Here is a 13,869-nt window from a genome sequence, read left to right as displayed (position 1 = left end):
ACTTTCCTGCATTTTGCTGTAGGAATTTCTACAAGGATCAGTCTCAGTGTTAAGAGGAGTGGGATTCCTTAATAGCACTGATAATAAGGATTAAGGGCAAAGCCACCTTATAAATTATATTTTGCAACATTTATTACTGTCTACCTAATTGAGGAAGGAACATTTGACCTGTGCTTTGTCCAGGTTTACCTAACAGTGAGCTGTGCTGGGTATAGAGCTTTTGACCCGAGACACCTTTTTTGACTATAAAGACCTAAGAGTTCTGTATTCGATATTCGCTTGGACTTTCCCACAAAACTTCAAAGTGCTTTTAACTTAAACTCCTATAGAGTAAAGTGGAAAAACCATTTGTTTCCTGATGCATTTGGAATGCATAGTTTTAGTTTTTAGTGTGGAATTTTCTGGATGCTTCTTTTTTTTAAGTTTTTTTTGTTTTGTTTGTTTGTTTTTAATTAATTTAGATTCAGAATGACAGAGCAAGTAATGTCTCCAAACTAAATATGGACATCTAATGCACTTTCTTTTCAGCTTTGGAATTCCTAGCTATGTTATATAAAAATGCATGCATTTCTGGTTTAGGGCAAAGCTAGACCGAATTTAGGGAGACGAGTTTTCTTAATATATATCTCTGATTATCACTAGCTTCTTGTTTATACTTCCAAATGCATTTAATGCTGTTTTGTGTTGATGTATAAAAGCAGTTAAATAAAAGCAGTATGTATATTTGGATAGCTAACTATTAACTTGAAGCAGAAAGACTTACACTGGAGATTACTAACATATTTGAGAGCCAAAGTAACAGCACTTAAAAATTGTGTTTAAAGCGATTGTTCCTTTTTTTAAGGGCAGGAATCTTGTTTTGTTTCCATTTTTGTTCACCTGTTTCCTCAGTCCCTGGAAGAATGCCTGACACATAGTGAATGCTCCAGAAATGTTTGTAGAATAAAGAAATATAATCTGAAATCGGCTAATTAATTCTTGCTTAAATACTTAATAGCTTCCAGGTGGCTCGCTCATTTTTAACACACTGCAGCAGCAGCAGCAGCAGCAGCAGCAGCTTTCTCAGTTTACACCACAGCAACCTCAGCAACCCACAACTTCTATTCCTCAACAGCCAGGGGAGCAGGTATGTCCTTTCTACCCTCCATATGCTTTGTATCATAGAATTATAACCTTTTTTGGTATCTGCCAAGCATATTTCAAGTGTTTTTATTTAGATTGTTTGAACCAACTTTTCATGTGTGGTTCTTCATTAACAATAGCAGCTATCAGTTATTGGGTGCCTGTTTCTAATTCTCACAACAGCCATACTTGAATAGATGATGTCACTTCCATCTTGCATATTGCATAGTCTGAAATAGATTCAGGTGACTGACTTGCTCACAACCATACATCGAGTGGCAGGGCCAGGGATTCAAGTCCAGGTCTTTCTGCCTCTATAGGCCATGTATTTTCTACCCCGTCATCATCCTTCTTTTGATAGTATTTTGTGTCTATTAGAATAGAGATATTCTTTTTATCTTGAAGCATAGAACAGAGCGAAGATAGACAAAAACAAATACTTTGTATATTGCCAAACAAAATGAAATTGAACAAGAACTAAAGTAAATTAAAGTAGTAGAAGGAACTTCAGGTTTTTCTGAACCTTTGCTGCACTTCGGAATCATCTGGGAAACTAAAAATTACTGATTGTTGAGTCCCACCCTCATCATTTCTCTTAGTTCACAATTAAATATATGTAATGTTCACTATCAGTCCTTCCACCAAAGATTACCCAGTCAAATCTTGATTGGATAATGCTCATCCTCTATTAGATTTCTCAGGAAGGGCACATATTTAAAGCTATTTTTCTTTATTAACACATAAAGGATTACTTGGCTGAATATAAAATTCTTGATTTGCACTTTATTTACAAAATTTTAAAATACTGTAACATAAAATTTACCATCTTAACCATTTCTAAATATGCAGTTTAGTAGCATTAAGTATATTCATATTGTTGTGCAGCCAATCTCCAGAACTTTTTCATCTTGCAAAAGTGAAACTCTATACCCATTAAACAACTCCTTATTTCCCCCTCCTTCTAGCCAACTTTCTGTTTCTGTGAGTTTGACTACTCCAGGTACCTCATATAAGTGAAATTATACAGTATTTGTCTATTTGTGACTGACCTGTTTAATTTAGCGTAATACCCAAAAGGTTCATCCATGTTGTAGCATGTGTCAGAAATTCCTTTTTAAGGCTGAATAGTATTTCATTGTATTTATATATCACATTTTGTTTATCCATTTATCCATCGATGGACATTTGAATTGCTTCTGGAAGTCTGAGTTATCTTTTTTTTTTTTTTTTTTAATGAATTGTGCTTTAGGTATTAAGTCTGAGAACTCTCCTCACCTAGCCCTAGGCCCAAAAGGTTTTTTCTTATAGTTTCCATTTAAATCTATGATCCATTTTCAGTTGATTTTTATAAAAGGTATGAGACTTTGGTCCAGGTTCATTTTATGGGGGGATATGGATGTCCATTTGCTCCAGCACCATTTGTTAGAAAAGCCATCCTCCTCAACTGAATTACTTATGCACCTTTGTCAAAGGTCAGTTGACTGTGTTTGTGTGGCTCTATTTCTGTATTCTCTACTCTGTTTCACCCATCTATGTATTAATATCTGTCACTCTGTTAGTACCATACTGTTGTGATCACTGTAGACTAAGTATATATATACACACACACATATATATATACATACACACATATATATATAGTAAGTCTTAAAATCAGACACAGTGATTCCTCCGATGTTATCCTTCTTTTTCAAAATTCTATAGCTGTTCTAGATCCTTTGCCTTTCCTTATGAATTTTAGAATCATCTTATCTATATCTACAGAAGACTTCGCTGGAATTTTTAAAGGAATTGAGTTAAACCTAAAGGTCATTTTGGGAAAGGCTTACCACGTTGACTGTGTGAGTTTTCTAGTCCATGAACACAGTGTGTCTCTATCTAGGCTAGCTCTATCAGCTAGTTTTCAGCATACAAAACCTGTACGTTTCATAGATTTACACCTAAGTTTCTTTAGTTTTCTTTCTTTCTTTCCCTTCCTTCCTCCCTTCCTTTCTTCCTTTCTCCCTCCCTCCCTCCCTCCCTTCCTTTTTTTTTCCCATTCTTGGGAAATTGTTAATGGTATTGTTTTTAATTTCGTTTTCTATATGTTCATTGCTAGTATACAGAATTGTTTTTGTATGTTTTTGTATGTTGATCTTGTGTTCTGCAATCTTACTGACCTCACTTATTTGTTCTAGAAGTTTTTTTGTAGATTCATTAGGGTGTTTTTTCCTAGATAGTCAATGCCATTTGCAAATAAGGGCAGTTATTTTTTCTTTTTAATCTATATGCCTTTTTGTTTCCTTTTCTTGAATGTGCTCACTAGAAGTTCTAGTACTATGTTGCAGTGTTTAAAGCTTTAAAAACTTGTTCTGATGAAGTTTTATAGAAGCAATATTGAAAAAACAAACAGCCCTATCAAAAAATGGGCAGGCCTAAATAGATGAAAAGGGAGTCCTCTTGCACTGCTAGTGGAAATGTAAATTGGCGCAGCCACTACGGAGAAGAGTATGGAGTTTCCTTAAAAAACTAAAACCCAAGCTGCCATATGATCCAGCACTCCCATTCCTGGGTATATACCCAGAAAAGATGAAAACTCTAATTTGAAAAGATACATGCCACCCCCATGTTCATAGCCGCACTGTTTATAATAGCCAAGACAGAAACAACCCAAGTGCCACCAACAGATAATTGGCTTAAGAAGATGTGGTATATATATATATACAGTGGAATATTAGCCATAGAAAGAATGAAATACTGCCATTTACAGCAATGTGGATGGACCTAGAGAATATCAAACTAAGCGAACTAAGACAGAGCAAGACTAATGTTATATGATATCACTTATATGTTGAATCTAAAAAATAATACAAATGAATCTATATACCAGACAGAAACAGACCCACAGACACAGACATAGAAAACAAATGTATGATTACCATGTTGCAGGGGCGCTTAAATTAGGAGTATGGGGTTAACTATTATACAGAAAATATACAGACTATTATACAGAAAATCGATAAGCAACAAGGATTTAACATATAGCACAGGGAGCTACCTTCAATATCTTGTAATAACCTATAAGGGGAAATAATTGAAAAATATGTGTGTGTGTATATATACAACTGAATTACTTTGCTCTGTACCTGAAACTAACACAATATTGCAAATCAACTATACTTCAATTAAAAAAAAAGTTCTGATGAAGCTTTATAGAAGCCTTAGTAATTATTTTTAATACAGTATCAGTTCTGAAAATTAGGTTTTATTTTCTTGCTTTCAAAATACCATAAGCTTATTCTTGCTAATTCTAAATACCTTTGACGTCTTTTCCTTAGGCCATTCTTTTTGCAAGACCTAAACTAATGTTGATTTTTTTTTTCATACAGGAATAAAATACTAATTCCACCAATCCAAAATTGTTTTTATTTTTGTACAAGTCACGTATTATCTTTTTATTCAGGGTTCTGAACAAAGTTGTACCAGTCAAGAACAGGCCTTATCTGCTCAGCACACTGCAGTTATTAACCTTGCTGGAGTAGGAAGTTATATGCAGTCACAGGCAGCTGGTTGGTATCTTCATAACTAAATATGTTGAATTTATTTAAAGTATCTAATCTATTTGTGATCTCACCATTTTAACTATTTATTTTCCTTGCGCAGTTACAAGGAAAAACTTTAGTTATATTTAATGTGTGAACTATTAATTGATGGCACTCAGATTTTTTTCATTATTTTGATAATTGTTTAAAGTGCTTTGACCTACATATATTAACAGCAGTTAATGTTTTCCTCATGTTAAATTTTGTTGGGAATATTTTACAGTTACTCAACTTACTAGGAAGCTTCTAAAGCTGTTAGCTTTTCAGTTTTCCTGGGTTATTGAGACTGCATTTTTCCAGATTGCACAATCTTTTCTCATTCCAGTGGCTTGTTGTATGAATTAGGACTTAATAGTCAAGTAGCTTAGCTTCTGTAAGACACTTGTAAAAAAATGTGATTGTACTAAATGATTGCTCACCACTTCTAGTAATAAATGGTGCAGCAAAGATATACCTTTAATGAAGATCATTTCATCAATTGAAGATGGCAATTATAACTCTACATTTAGTTAAAAGAAGCCACATGTATAAGAAAACTGAGATACTGTTTGAGGATTAATGAGTGAACACGTTAACATTTTGAATTATCACTGGACTTACTATGATGCCTTTAGAACCCGATATAATTCCCAGTGTCCGAATTTGGAATAATTTATGTAAAGTTCTAATTTAGAGGCAGTGAATTTCCAAATGGAAATTCATTAGTATAAACTTTTACCCCACAAGCTATTTTTTCCTAAAATAGCTGTAGTGTAATTTAGTGGAAAGAACTCTAGGCTGAAAAATGAGAATGTTCCTAGCTCGACTTGCCACTAATTACTTTTAAGCTTTGAGTCAAACGATCCAGGTCTGAAATGTCCTCAACTGAGCAATGAGAGAGTCGAACTTGTCCCTGACCTGACTCAGCTCTAAAAGGTTCACCACCTTTGTTGCTAATCTTTTACCACTTGTCTACCAGTTTTGTCCTTATGGTAGTTGGGATTTCTCCCACTCCATTTCCTACCTGATTGGTTACATTTTAAAATAGCATACTGTATTCAGCATTTTGCTAGAAAGCCTTCTCAACAAAATAGCACTAGTATCAAGTTTCATTGAGATGTAAGAGAGGGATACAGTGCTTTGGCCCACATGCTCTCCCTTCTCTTCCATGTCCAGGAAGTTCTATCATCAGTGGTACCCTCAACTAACAGGAGACTGTACTAAATTTATTCTGAAATGTCTGTGATTTGATACTTAATCATACTGATACTTTTCTATTATTTCATTTTCTGTGTTGTCCTTTTCTAACCCTGGTAGCCTTCAAACTTTCTGACTGGCCTGCTTTCCCCTTCTCCTCTCTGTAGTGTTGTCTCAGCTTGGCTCTGCCGAGAACAGACCTGAGCAAAGCCTTCCTCAGCAGAGATTCCAGCTCTCCTCTGCCTTTCAACAGCAGCAGCAACAGATCCAAGTAATCCAGCAACTTCACTCTGGTTACATTTTTAAACATACTCTGCTCCAAAAGTACTTCAAAATACCTTACTTTAGTTTTATGCTACTGTCTTCTAAGACTATACAGTAATTGGTAAATAGCAAATTTTATTTAAAAGTCTGACAATTTTAGCGAGTGAACTTGGAGCACTGAATATTTTGTACATTTAAGTCATACTCTTCTCCTAATTCAAAATCCTTCCTGAAGTGCTGGTGGCACATTAACATACATTTTTATAGGTTTCAGTACATTTTGAAATAGTTAGTTGTAAGTGCCAATGGTTAACTTTTTAATACTGTACTGCAGAAAAAGGCAAGTGTACCAGTGTTCCTATTTGTAAATGTCATACCTGTTTTTGAAGAATGTTGTTCCATTATTCTAGAAGTCAGCATATTATAGTTGACTTTCTTTAATTTGCAGGGTGGTTTTATATTGCTATAAACTATCATACAACAATATGGTAACTGAAGTTGCTGAGTTACTGCAATATAGACTGGCCAGGCAAAGTAACAAATACTTTTCAAGTTTACCAAGAACCATTTTTAAAGCCCGCAGCAGGCTTCTGTGCCACTGGTGCTGTTTGACTGTGCATTGTCCTGATGTGGTATAGTCCTTTTTTGTTACCTTGGTGCTTTCTCCCTTTCAGTTTTGTTGTTTTCATCACTCTCAGGAAAAGCATCTTCCATACCTGCCTACCTTTAACCTAACTTGATTTTTTCCCCTCTGCTTTGCAGCAGTTGCGGTTCTTGCAGCATCAAATGGCTATGGCGGCGGCAGCAGCAGCACAGACAGCTCAGCTACATCGTCATCGGCATACAGGCAGCCAGTCAAAAAGTAAAATGAAGAGAGGCACGCCAACCACTCCAAAATTCTGAGTCTTGCGTTATCTTTTTTCTTTTTAAAAACGTAAGAGCATTGAATCAAAAGGATTCTGAGTTTCTACTTTGTTTTTGTTTTTTAACATGTGTCAGTATTTTACATTGCTAGATATACAAACTTTATACAGAAGCACAACCCTATGATTTTTAAATAAAAACAGGGAAATGGTTTAACGCACCATTAGGGTGGGTTTGCCTAAGTCATTGCTTTTTAAAAATGGTTTCACTGTACATAATACAGAAGTGACCTAAGAAATACTAGAAACATCTTTCAGAAGAATGTAGTTTGATATTTATTTAGTATAAAAGGTTTGTGCACAGTGTAACAAATACAGTTTTTACAAATCTGTTTTGAAAATGTGGTGGTGGTTTATTTGGGTTTCATACTCCTAAATACTTCATCCATCAGTTTTTTTACTTCTTTGTGTCTTGTAACTGCTCGGCTCATACAATCTTGAAGTTTAGCTCCAGTCAGTCCACTTCCACCTGAAAAATTATTGTGCCAACACTTATTTTTAAATGATCTACATCATGTCAAGTTATTGACGTAAAACCAAAAAAGTGAATAATATAAACCAGTGGTGTAGTCTCAAGATTTGCAGGTTATGTTTTAACAAGACCTCCTGAAGGTTAAGAACCACTGACGTACAATATAAAAATGCAAGGCATCTGAAGTAACAAAGAAACCATAGTAAATTTACATTATGTAAACCAGTAAAACATCCCACGTTCCATTTGGCCCTCCCTAATATAAAGAAGCTCATGTTGAGTTTTCATCTACGTGTTTAGTACTGCAATGGAAGGAAAGTGCATACCTGGTTTGTGAAGACAACACAGCTTGCCTTCCTCGTCCATTACTACTGTTAAGGTTCCAGTTGCCAGGTTTTCCTCCTCTTCAGTAGGGTCAACTATAAGCAGAGTGCTATTTTAAAAATGAAAAGGTATAAATTATCAACCCATGGGACAAATTTTATTTTAGAAAAAAGTACAAATTAAACTCACTACCTGCATTTTAGCTTAAGTAAGGAGCTAGACTAGAAACCAGAAAAGTTAATAGCAACCTGAAATTCTACTACTTGTAAGAATCTTTGTCCTCCCTTCAATTAAATATACAACCTTTTAATACATTTGATTAACTTACTCATCAAACACAGCAAAGGAAGTTGCAACTGGATGAGTTCTAATATTCAAATAACTTTTCTTCTTTAAATTAACTTCTGCTAAAGCAGTTTCTTCATTTATAGTAACTTGAGGCAACTGTACTAGAAAAAGGCAAAATATGTAAAGTCAGTCTCTCACTCTAGTGAAAGAAACAAAAAGGCGTTCTATGCTTCATTAATTCACTTTTCCCTCTATTAAACTTGTCCAGAAGTATTATTTTTTTAAATATATATCTTAGAACAATTAAGGCAAATACAGTAGATACAAATATGTTTTTCTTTAATTTAGAAACACATGAATGATAGGTAAGTCTTAACAAAAACCTTTAAAAATTTGAGAAATTTTACCAAAACGGAACATTCTGACACATAAGTAGGAATATTCCCTTTTATTAAGGTTGCTTACCATTTTTTAAAGCTGCTAACAAAGCAAAGGTGCAAGCATCCAAAATGTTTCCATCATGGTTGAGGCAAATGAGATCACAGTATAGAACCCAAGCGAGCTAAAAGTTTAAACAAAGTGGAAATTAAAGCCTTCTGATTGCTATAATGCAGTATTTGTTTCTACTTACAAGCCACACCCTTGGCTAGACAATCAAGATAACCTTCAAGGCTCAGAAACTTAAAAAAAAAATTAAATTAAATTTCCCCCACAAAAAAACATTTCAGGGCTTCCCTGGTGGCGCAGTGGTTGAGAGTCCACCTGCCAATGCAGGGGACGCCGGTTCGTGCCCTGGTCTGGGAGGATCCCACATGCCGCGGAGCGGCTGGGCCCATGAGCCATGGCTGCTGAGCCCGCGCGTCCGGAGCCTGTGCTCCGCAACGGGAGGGACCACAACAGTGAGAGGCCCACGTACCTCCAAAAAAAAAAAAAAAAATTTCAGAATTAATAAAAGCTCATAGCTTCTTTATTCCTCTTACCTTTCCTGGAGAGATACATAAGTCCTCTTTCTGAATTACCTGTGAACTTGATTTGAAGACATAGAACACAGTAAATAAAAGTTCAAAAACTCTAAAATGAATGATAGTCACATTTTATCATGATGATCTTACTTTTCAATGACATCTGCAATGAACTGGCTGGCCACCTGGGCCTCTTCTCCAGGAGGTCCAGACCGAAATCTCCAGGAACACAGAGGTGATAGATCCACATTAGGAACTGAAAGAAACTGCAGCTATGAACCAAATTTCACCTCTCGTTTAGTTTTAAAGATAGTATCAATCCACGGCAAAGACAACTGTAGGCATGGATAGGCTTTCCAAGTGGAAAGCATTGTAACATCAATTATATTCTTTTTCATCTTTGTGAGAATCTTATGCTTAAAGTTTATTTTTTCCCACACAAATAACCGCCTGCCAAAAAAAAGCATGTGTTTAAGAAACAGCCTCAATCCTAAATTATTCAGAAAAGTTTCTAGGTTTCTTTCAAAATACCCCAATCTGTAACAGCAGACAGCCCCTCTAGTCATACCAACTGTTATGCATTTTTAAAATGTTGGTTCCTACCATAAAGAAAAGATGGTCCAAGTTAAAAAAAATCACATAGTGGTATAAAGGAAAATTCTTTATGGAACAGAAAAGTTTGTAATTACAGCCCTTTGCCTAAGAGAATCTATTTTCTTGGTTGATGACATTTGTATAAACCAAAAGTGATCAAACAAGTTTGATAAAAGGTATTTACAAAATTCTGTATCTTGCTATTATGCTATCTTCTAACATAAACATACATAAAACTTTTCAGGGACGTCTAAAGCTTATGAATAATTTTCTTCAACTCACCTACTAAGATTTAACTATAATAGTATTAACTGTTTTAAAGTATTTGTATTAAATTTATGAAGCCATTTAACTTACCAACATATCCTTTATCAGGGGCATCTGTTGGTGGTGCTCCAAATTCCTACAGAAGCAGACAAATGTTTCCTATGAAAGAAGCTACTAAAAAATTGTGAAGAAGTCAGTTATGGAAGGCGCTACCAAAGACCATCTTAGCTAGTTAACTATATCATGAGCATCTACTGGGAAGATGAGCTTGGGAACGTATGTCAGGGGCTCTAGGAACACTGGACCACTCCTCACTAGCTCTGCAAGGCAAGAAGGCAGTGTAGCACAGCTGATGATAGTGCTACTCATCAAAATTACTTGGGGCTCTTTAGATTTCCATCCCACCCTTTCTTCCTAAGAGAAAGAAAATAGATTCTCTTATTCGGTAGCCAAGAATCTGAATTTAAACTCCAGGTGATACTGACACAGTCAGATTTAGGAATTGATGGTATAATGGTCAAGAGCAAAAGCCCTAGAATTACCGACCTTGTTCAAAAGTCAGACCCACACCTTTTGGCTGAGAGACTTTGGGCCAGTTATTGAATGAACTTAGGTTAAGTAACTCAGAGTTCAGTGTAAAAAAAGCAGAGGCTTTAGAGTTAGACAAGTTCTATTTACGAGCCTTATGTTCCTGGACAAGTTACTGAATGTCACGTAAAATAGGAAATGAAGAGAGAAATACTTCAAATGATTATTCTGAGGATTAAACTGGATAATTCTGTAAAACACTTAATATAAGGTGCCTGGAACATAGCAAATACTCAGTAAATAGTAGCTATTATTCCCTCAAGCTTTTCTTTTGAGCAATTTCTACACATTTGCACAAATTAAATGGCATCACTAGATAAAAATATGTCACCAAAAATCAATTTCTCAAATTACAACCAAATTCTTTAAAAAGTAAAGGTGGTGAGGATTTTTTTAAACTGTTCCATTTCAGCACATTTGAGAATGTTCATAAATTGTAATTAAGAGCCATTAAACTTGGGTTGTATTATCTAAAACTCAAAGGTGAAAACTTGGGAAATGAAAACAAATACTAAAAAAATGACACCTGATTGCCTAATCAACAGAACTATAAGTGTATATTACAATCTATTAAGTATATGAAGCTAATTTAGTAACTCAAATCTTAGTAATATATACAGTAAACCTACCGCTTTAATTCCACAAATTACTGTAGTATTTCCCAGCTTCACTAAAGAAGAACCATCTGCAGTACCAATTGAACCTGAAAAAGTAAGTATTTAAACAAAATGAAAGTGTTTTCGTCTTCTACGTATGATTTTATCTTGCTACATATCTAAGCTGTTTATGAAAATTTATTCCTTGAGTCTTTTTAAAATTACAGTTGACCCCTGAGCAACATGGGTTTGAAATGCACCCTTCCACCTATATACAAGGATTATTTCCAATAAATATTACCACAGTACTACACGATCCACAGTTGGTTGAGCCTGAGGATGCAGAGCCTCAGTTACGGAGCACCGATCCATAACTGTAAAATTACGCTCGGATTTCTGACTGTGCGGGGCCGGCACCCCAACACCCTCGTCGTTCAAGGGTCAGCTGCACCAGTCTAAGGACTGTTCATTGTCCCTGAAGTAAGTTAATCCTTTGTTGTTCAATCACAGGGCTGTTACAAAGATTTAAATCTCTTGACACAAAATCACTGTAATCCCTTAGACACGGTAGAATTTGTCTGAAATACTGTTTAAATGGCTCAGAGGCTAAAACTTGGGAATGTCATATAGGTAAAATTGGGCAATTCCATGTTTGCAACAGAAGGTTTAGTAAGTGTAGGATATATAAGAAAACCATGTCTTAGAAGTTTTGAACAGGGGAAGGCAGGAAACACTTTACAGTTACTTTAAAATTTAAAATGAGCATAACAACTGAGAGGACAGTGAGTTTAAAAAACTTTACAAAGAAAAATTTACTTTAAAAAAAAACTTCTATTTTCAGAACTGAAGCAACTTCAACATTCTATTTTAGAACTCAAAATACCCTCACCTATGTTGACAGTTGTGGTTCTGAATTCACCAAGTTCTCTTCCATCAGGACGGCAATTCTCTTTCTAAATAAATATATGAAAGTAGATTACATCTACATGTATATTTTACAAACACCAGTGAAAATACACTAAACCTTGTTAATTCAAATTAATTTGAATTACTTGAAAATTGTCTTTTAAAAACTGAGGCATAATTGCCGTATGACATATTAGGTTAGGTGTGCAATATAATGATATTTGTATGAAAACACATGGTATCATTATCAAAAGGCAAAAAATGTACATAACCACCTTTACTTACCAAAAATCTCCTGTAATACTCCAGAGGTTCCACAGTTCTGAAACACAGGTTAAAAATGAGATAAATTAGTAAATCAATACAAATCCAGAAACTGGCAAAAATCTTAATAGTGTGGTGATGGAGCAGAAATCTCCAAAATTTGTAACTAAGTTTCTTTCATGAATTCTAACGTTTATGTTGCCACGTGTTGCTAATTATAAAAATTAGATACCTTTGCAATAACCATACTCAAAGGCTGTCCTTAATTTTGCTTTAAACCAGTATAGGGTTGGAGCCCAAAACCCTAGGGCATCTTTAGAAGAGGTTAATACAGGTGTGAAAATAACATCACTCTCACTCTGAAGCAGGGATTCTTGGTGGGCAGGGGAAAAAAAAGTTACATATTTTTCACTATCCCGTGACTTAAATTTAGCATACTCTTCAATTACGACCGTTGGCAATAAACCATTATAATATTAGCCGTGCCTGCGACTTTAACAACCACAGAGAGTAACTGTTTTCGTTTTTACTTTACAGTTGTCAAAGGTACCTGTAAGACTCATCGTTACTTCGAAATTCCAGGAGTTAGTTACTAAGCTCCCCAGGATATCTTAATTAAGAAAGTTAATTCTAAAACAGATGTATATCTCATTATACCATAAACTTGGAATTTATATAAACAGATAACTGTTTCAGTACAATTGGTTTCCTTTGGAATCTTATTTCTTTTATTTATTTAAAACTGGACTCAAAACAAAAATCTACAAGCTTCTCCAGAGCGGCAGCAAAAACGCTTAAGTAAAACTTTCCGAACGAGGAACAACGCTTTTAGAAATAAATTTCAAGGGAGAGGGAGAGCAGCGTGGCAGGTTCTTCTAACAGAACACTTTTCACGAGGTTACAACTGCTCCCCTGGGGCTGCAGGTCCACTAAACACCAAGCCACAGCGCTGGCAGCGGGTACCGAGCTCAACACAGCCCCTTCCAGCGCTCGCCTCCCCAGCGGGAAGACGCCCCCTTTCCTTTCACTACTACCACCTCCAATCCTCCCGCCCGCCGCCCGCTTCCGTGGTGGAAAGAAGTGGGAACCAGGTGGCGGGGGGCTTCCCGATGAGAAAATTCCGGGTAACGGGAGCCACCAACCGGCACGGTACAAACTCCCGCCCGCCAGCCTCCCACACTCACCTGAAGCCGGCAGCCATCTTCCTCCCGTGGGTCTGCGTCTGCGCGTCTGCGTCTGCGCGTCTGCGTCTGCGCGTCTGCGTCTGCGCGTCTGCGTCTGCGCGTCTGCGTCTGCGCGTCTGCGTCTGCGCGTCTGCGTCTGCGCGTCTGCGTCTGCGCGTCTGCGTCTGCGCGTCTGCGTCTGCGCGTCTGCGTCTGCGTCTGCGCGTCTGCGTCTGCGCGTCTGCGTCTGCGCAGCCGCCGGCTGGGTAGCACCGCCCCTTCCGCCGGCTCTACGGCGCCGCTTCGCACTTCCAACGCTGACGTCTGCCCCCTTCTCCAGCTGCCGGGTATCTAGAAGGCAGGGTGGAGTGGGCGGAGC

General features: G+C 36.6%; 2 protein-coding genes across 12 annotated transcripts in view; one reads left to right on the top strand and one right to left on the bottom strand.

Moving 5' to 3' along the window:
- The window catches only part of SUPT20H (SPT20 homolog, SAGA complex component), a gene marked incomplete at its 3' end in the record, with an annotated part of 39,021 nt that extends 31,623 nt beyond the window's left edge, over positions 1-7,398 (top strand). For 8 of the 11 annotated variants that reach the window (XM_081214478.1, XM_081214479.1, XM_081214481.1 and 5 more), the window contains 4 exons: positions 998-1,126; positions 4,565-4,670; positions 6,047-6,150; positions 6,906-7,398. In XM_081214478.1, coding sequence (XP_081070604.1) covers positions 998-1,126; positions 4,565-4,670; positions 6,047-6,150; positions 6,906-7,046 — 480 coding nt within the window. The remainder of the gene's footprint in view (positions 1-997; positions 1,127-4,564; positions 4,671-6,046; positions 6,151-6,905) is intronic. The other 3 variants (XM_081214484.1, XM_081214485.1, XM_081214476.1) reach the window with 1 other exon arrangement.
- Positions 7,319-13,573, bottom strand: EXOSC8 (exosome component 8). The gene is made up of 11 exons (XM_081214486.1): positions 13,512-13,573; positions 12,349-12,385; positions 12,047-12,110; positions 11,191-11,264; positions 10,064-10,109; positions 9,263-9,368; positions 9,131-9,176; positions 8,616-8,712; positions 8,191-8,311; positions 7,865-7,971; positions 7,319-7,535 (listed from the first exon to the last, which is right to left on the bottom strand). Exons 1-11 carry the CDS (start codon positions 13,526-13,528, stop codon positions 7,420-7,422), a joined length of 831 nt encoding a protein of 276 aa, XP_081070612.1. The 5' UTR covers positions 13,529-13,573; the 3' UTR covers positions 7,319-7,419.
- Positions 13,574-13,869: the final 296 nt, after the last annotated feature.

This window comes from Mesoplodon bidens, assembly GCF_964165515.1.
Source record: "Mesoplodon bidens genome assembly, chromosome: 17".
NCBI lineage: Eukaryota > Metazoa > Chordata > Mammalia > Artiodactyla > Ziphiidae > Mesoplodon > Mesoplodon bidens.
This window is presented reverse-complemented; position numbering and strand designations above follow the sequence as displayed.

Bases quoted from the DNA above. Each gene is read 5' to 3' on its own strand.
- EXOSC8 (XM_081214486.1), bottom strand. The intron at 12,111-12,348 runs GTAAGTAAAGGT...ATATTTATTTAG, and splicing joins AGTATTACAGGAGATTTTTG to AAAGAGAATTGCCGTCCTGA. The intron at 11,265-12,046 runs GTGAGGGTATTT...TTACTTTTTCAG, and splicing joins AACCACAACTGTCAACATAG to GTTCAATTGGTACTGCAGAT.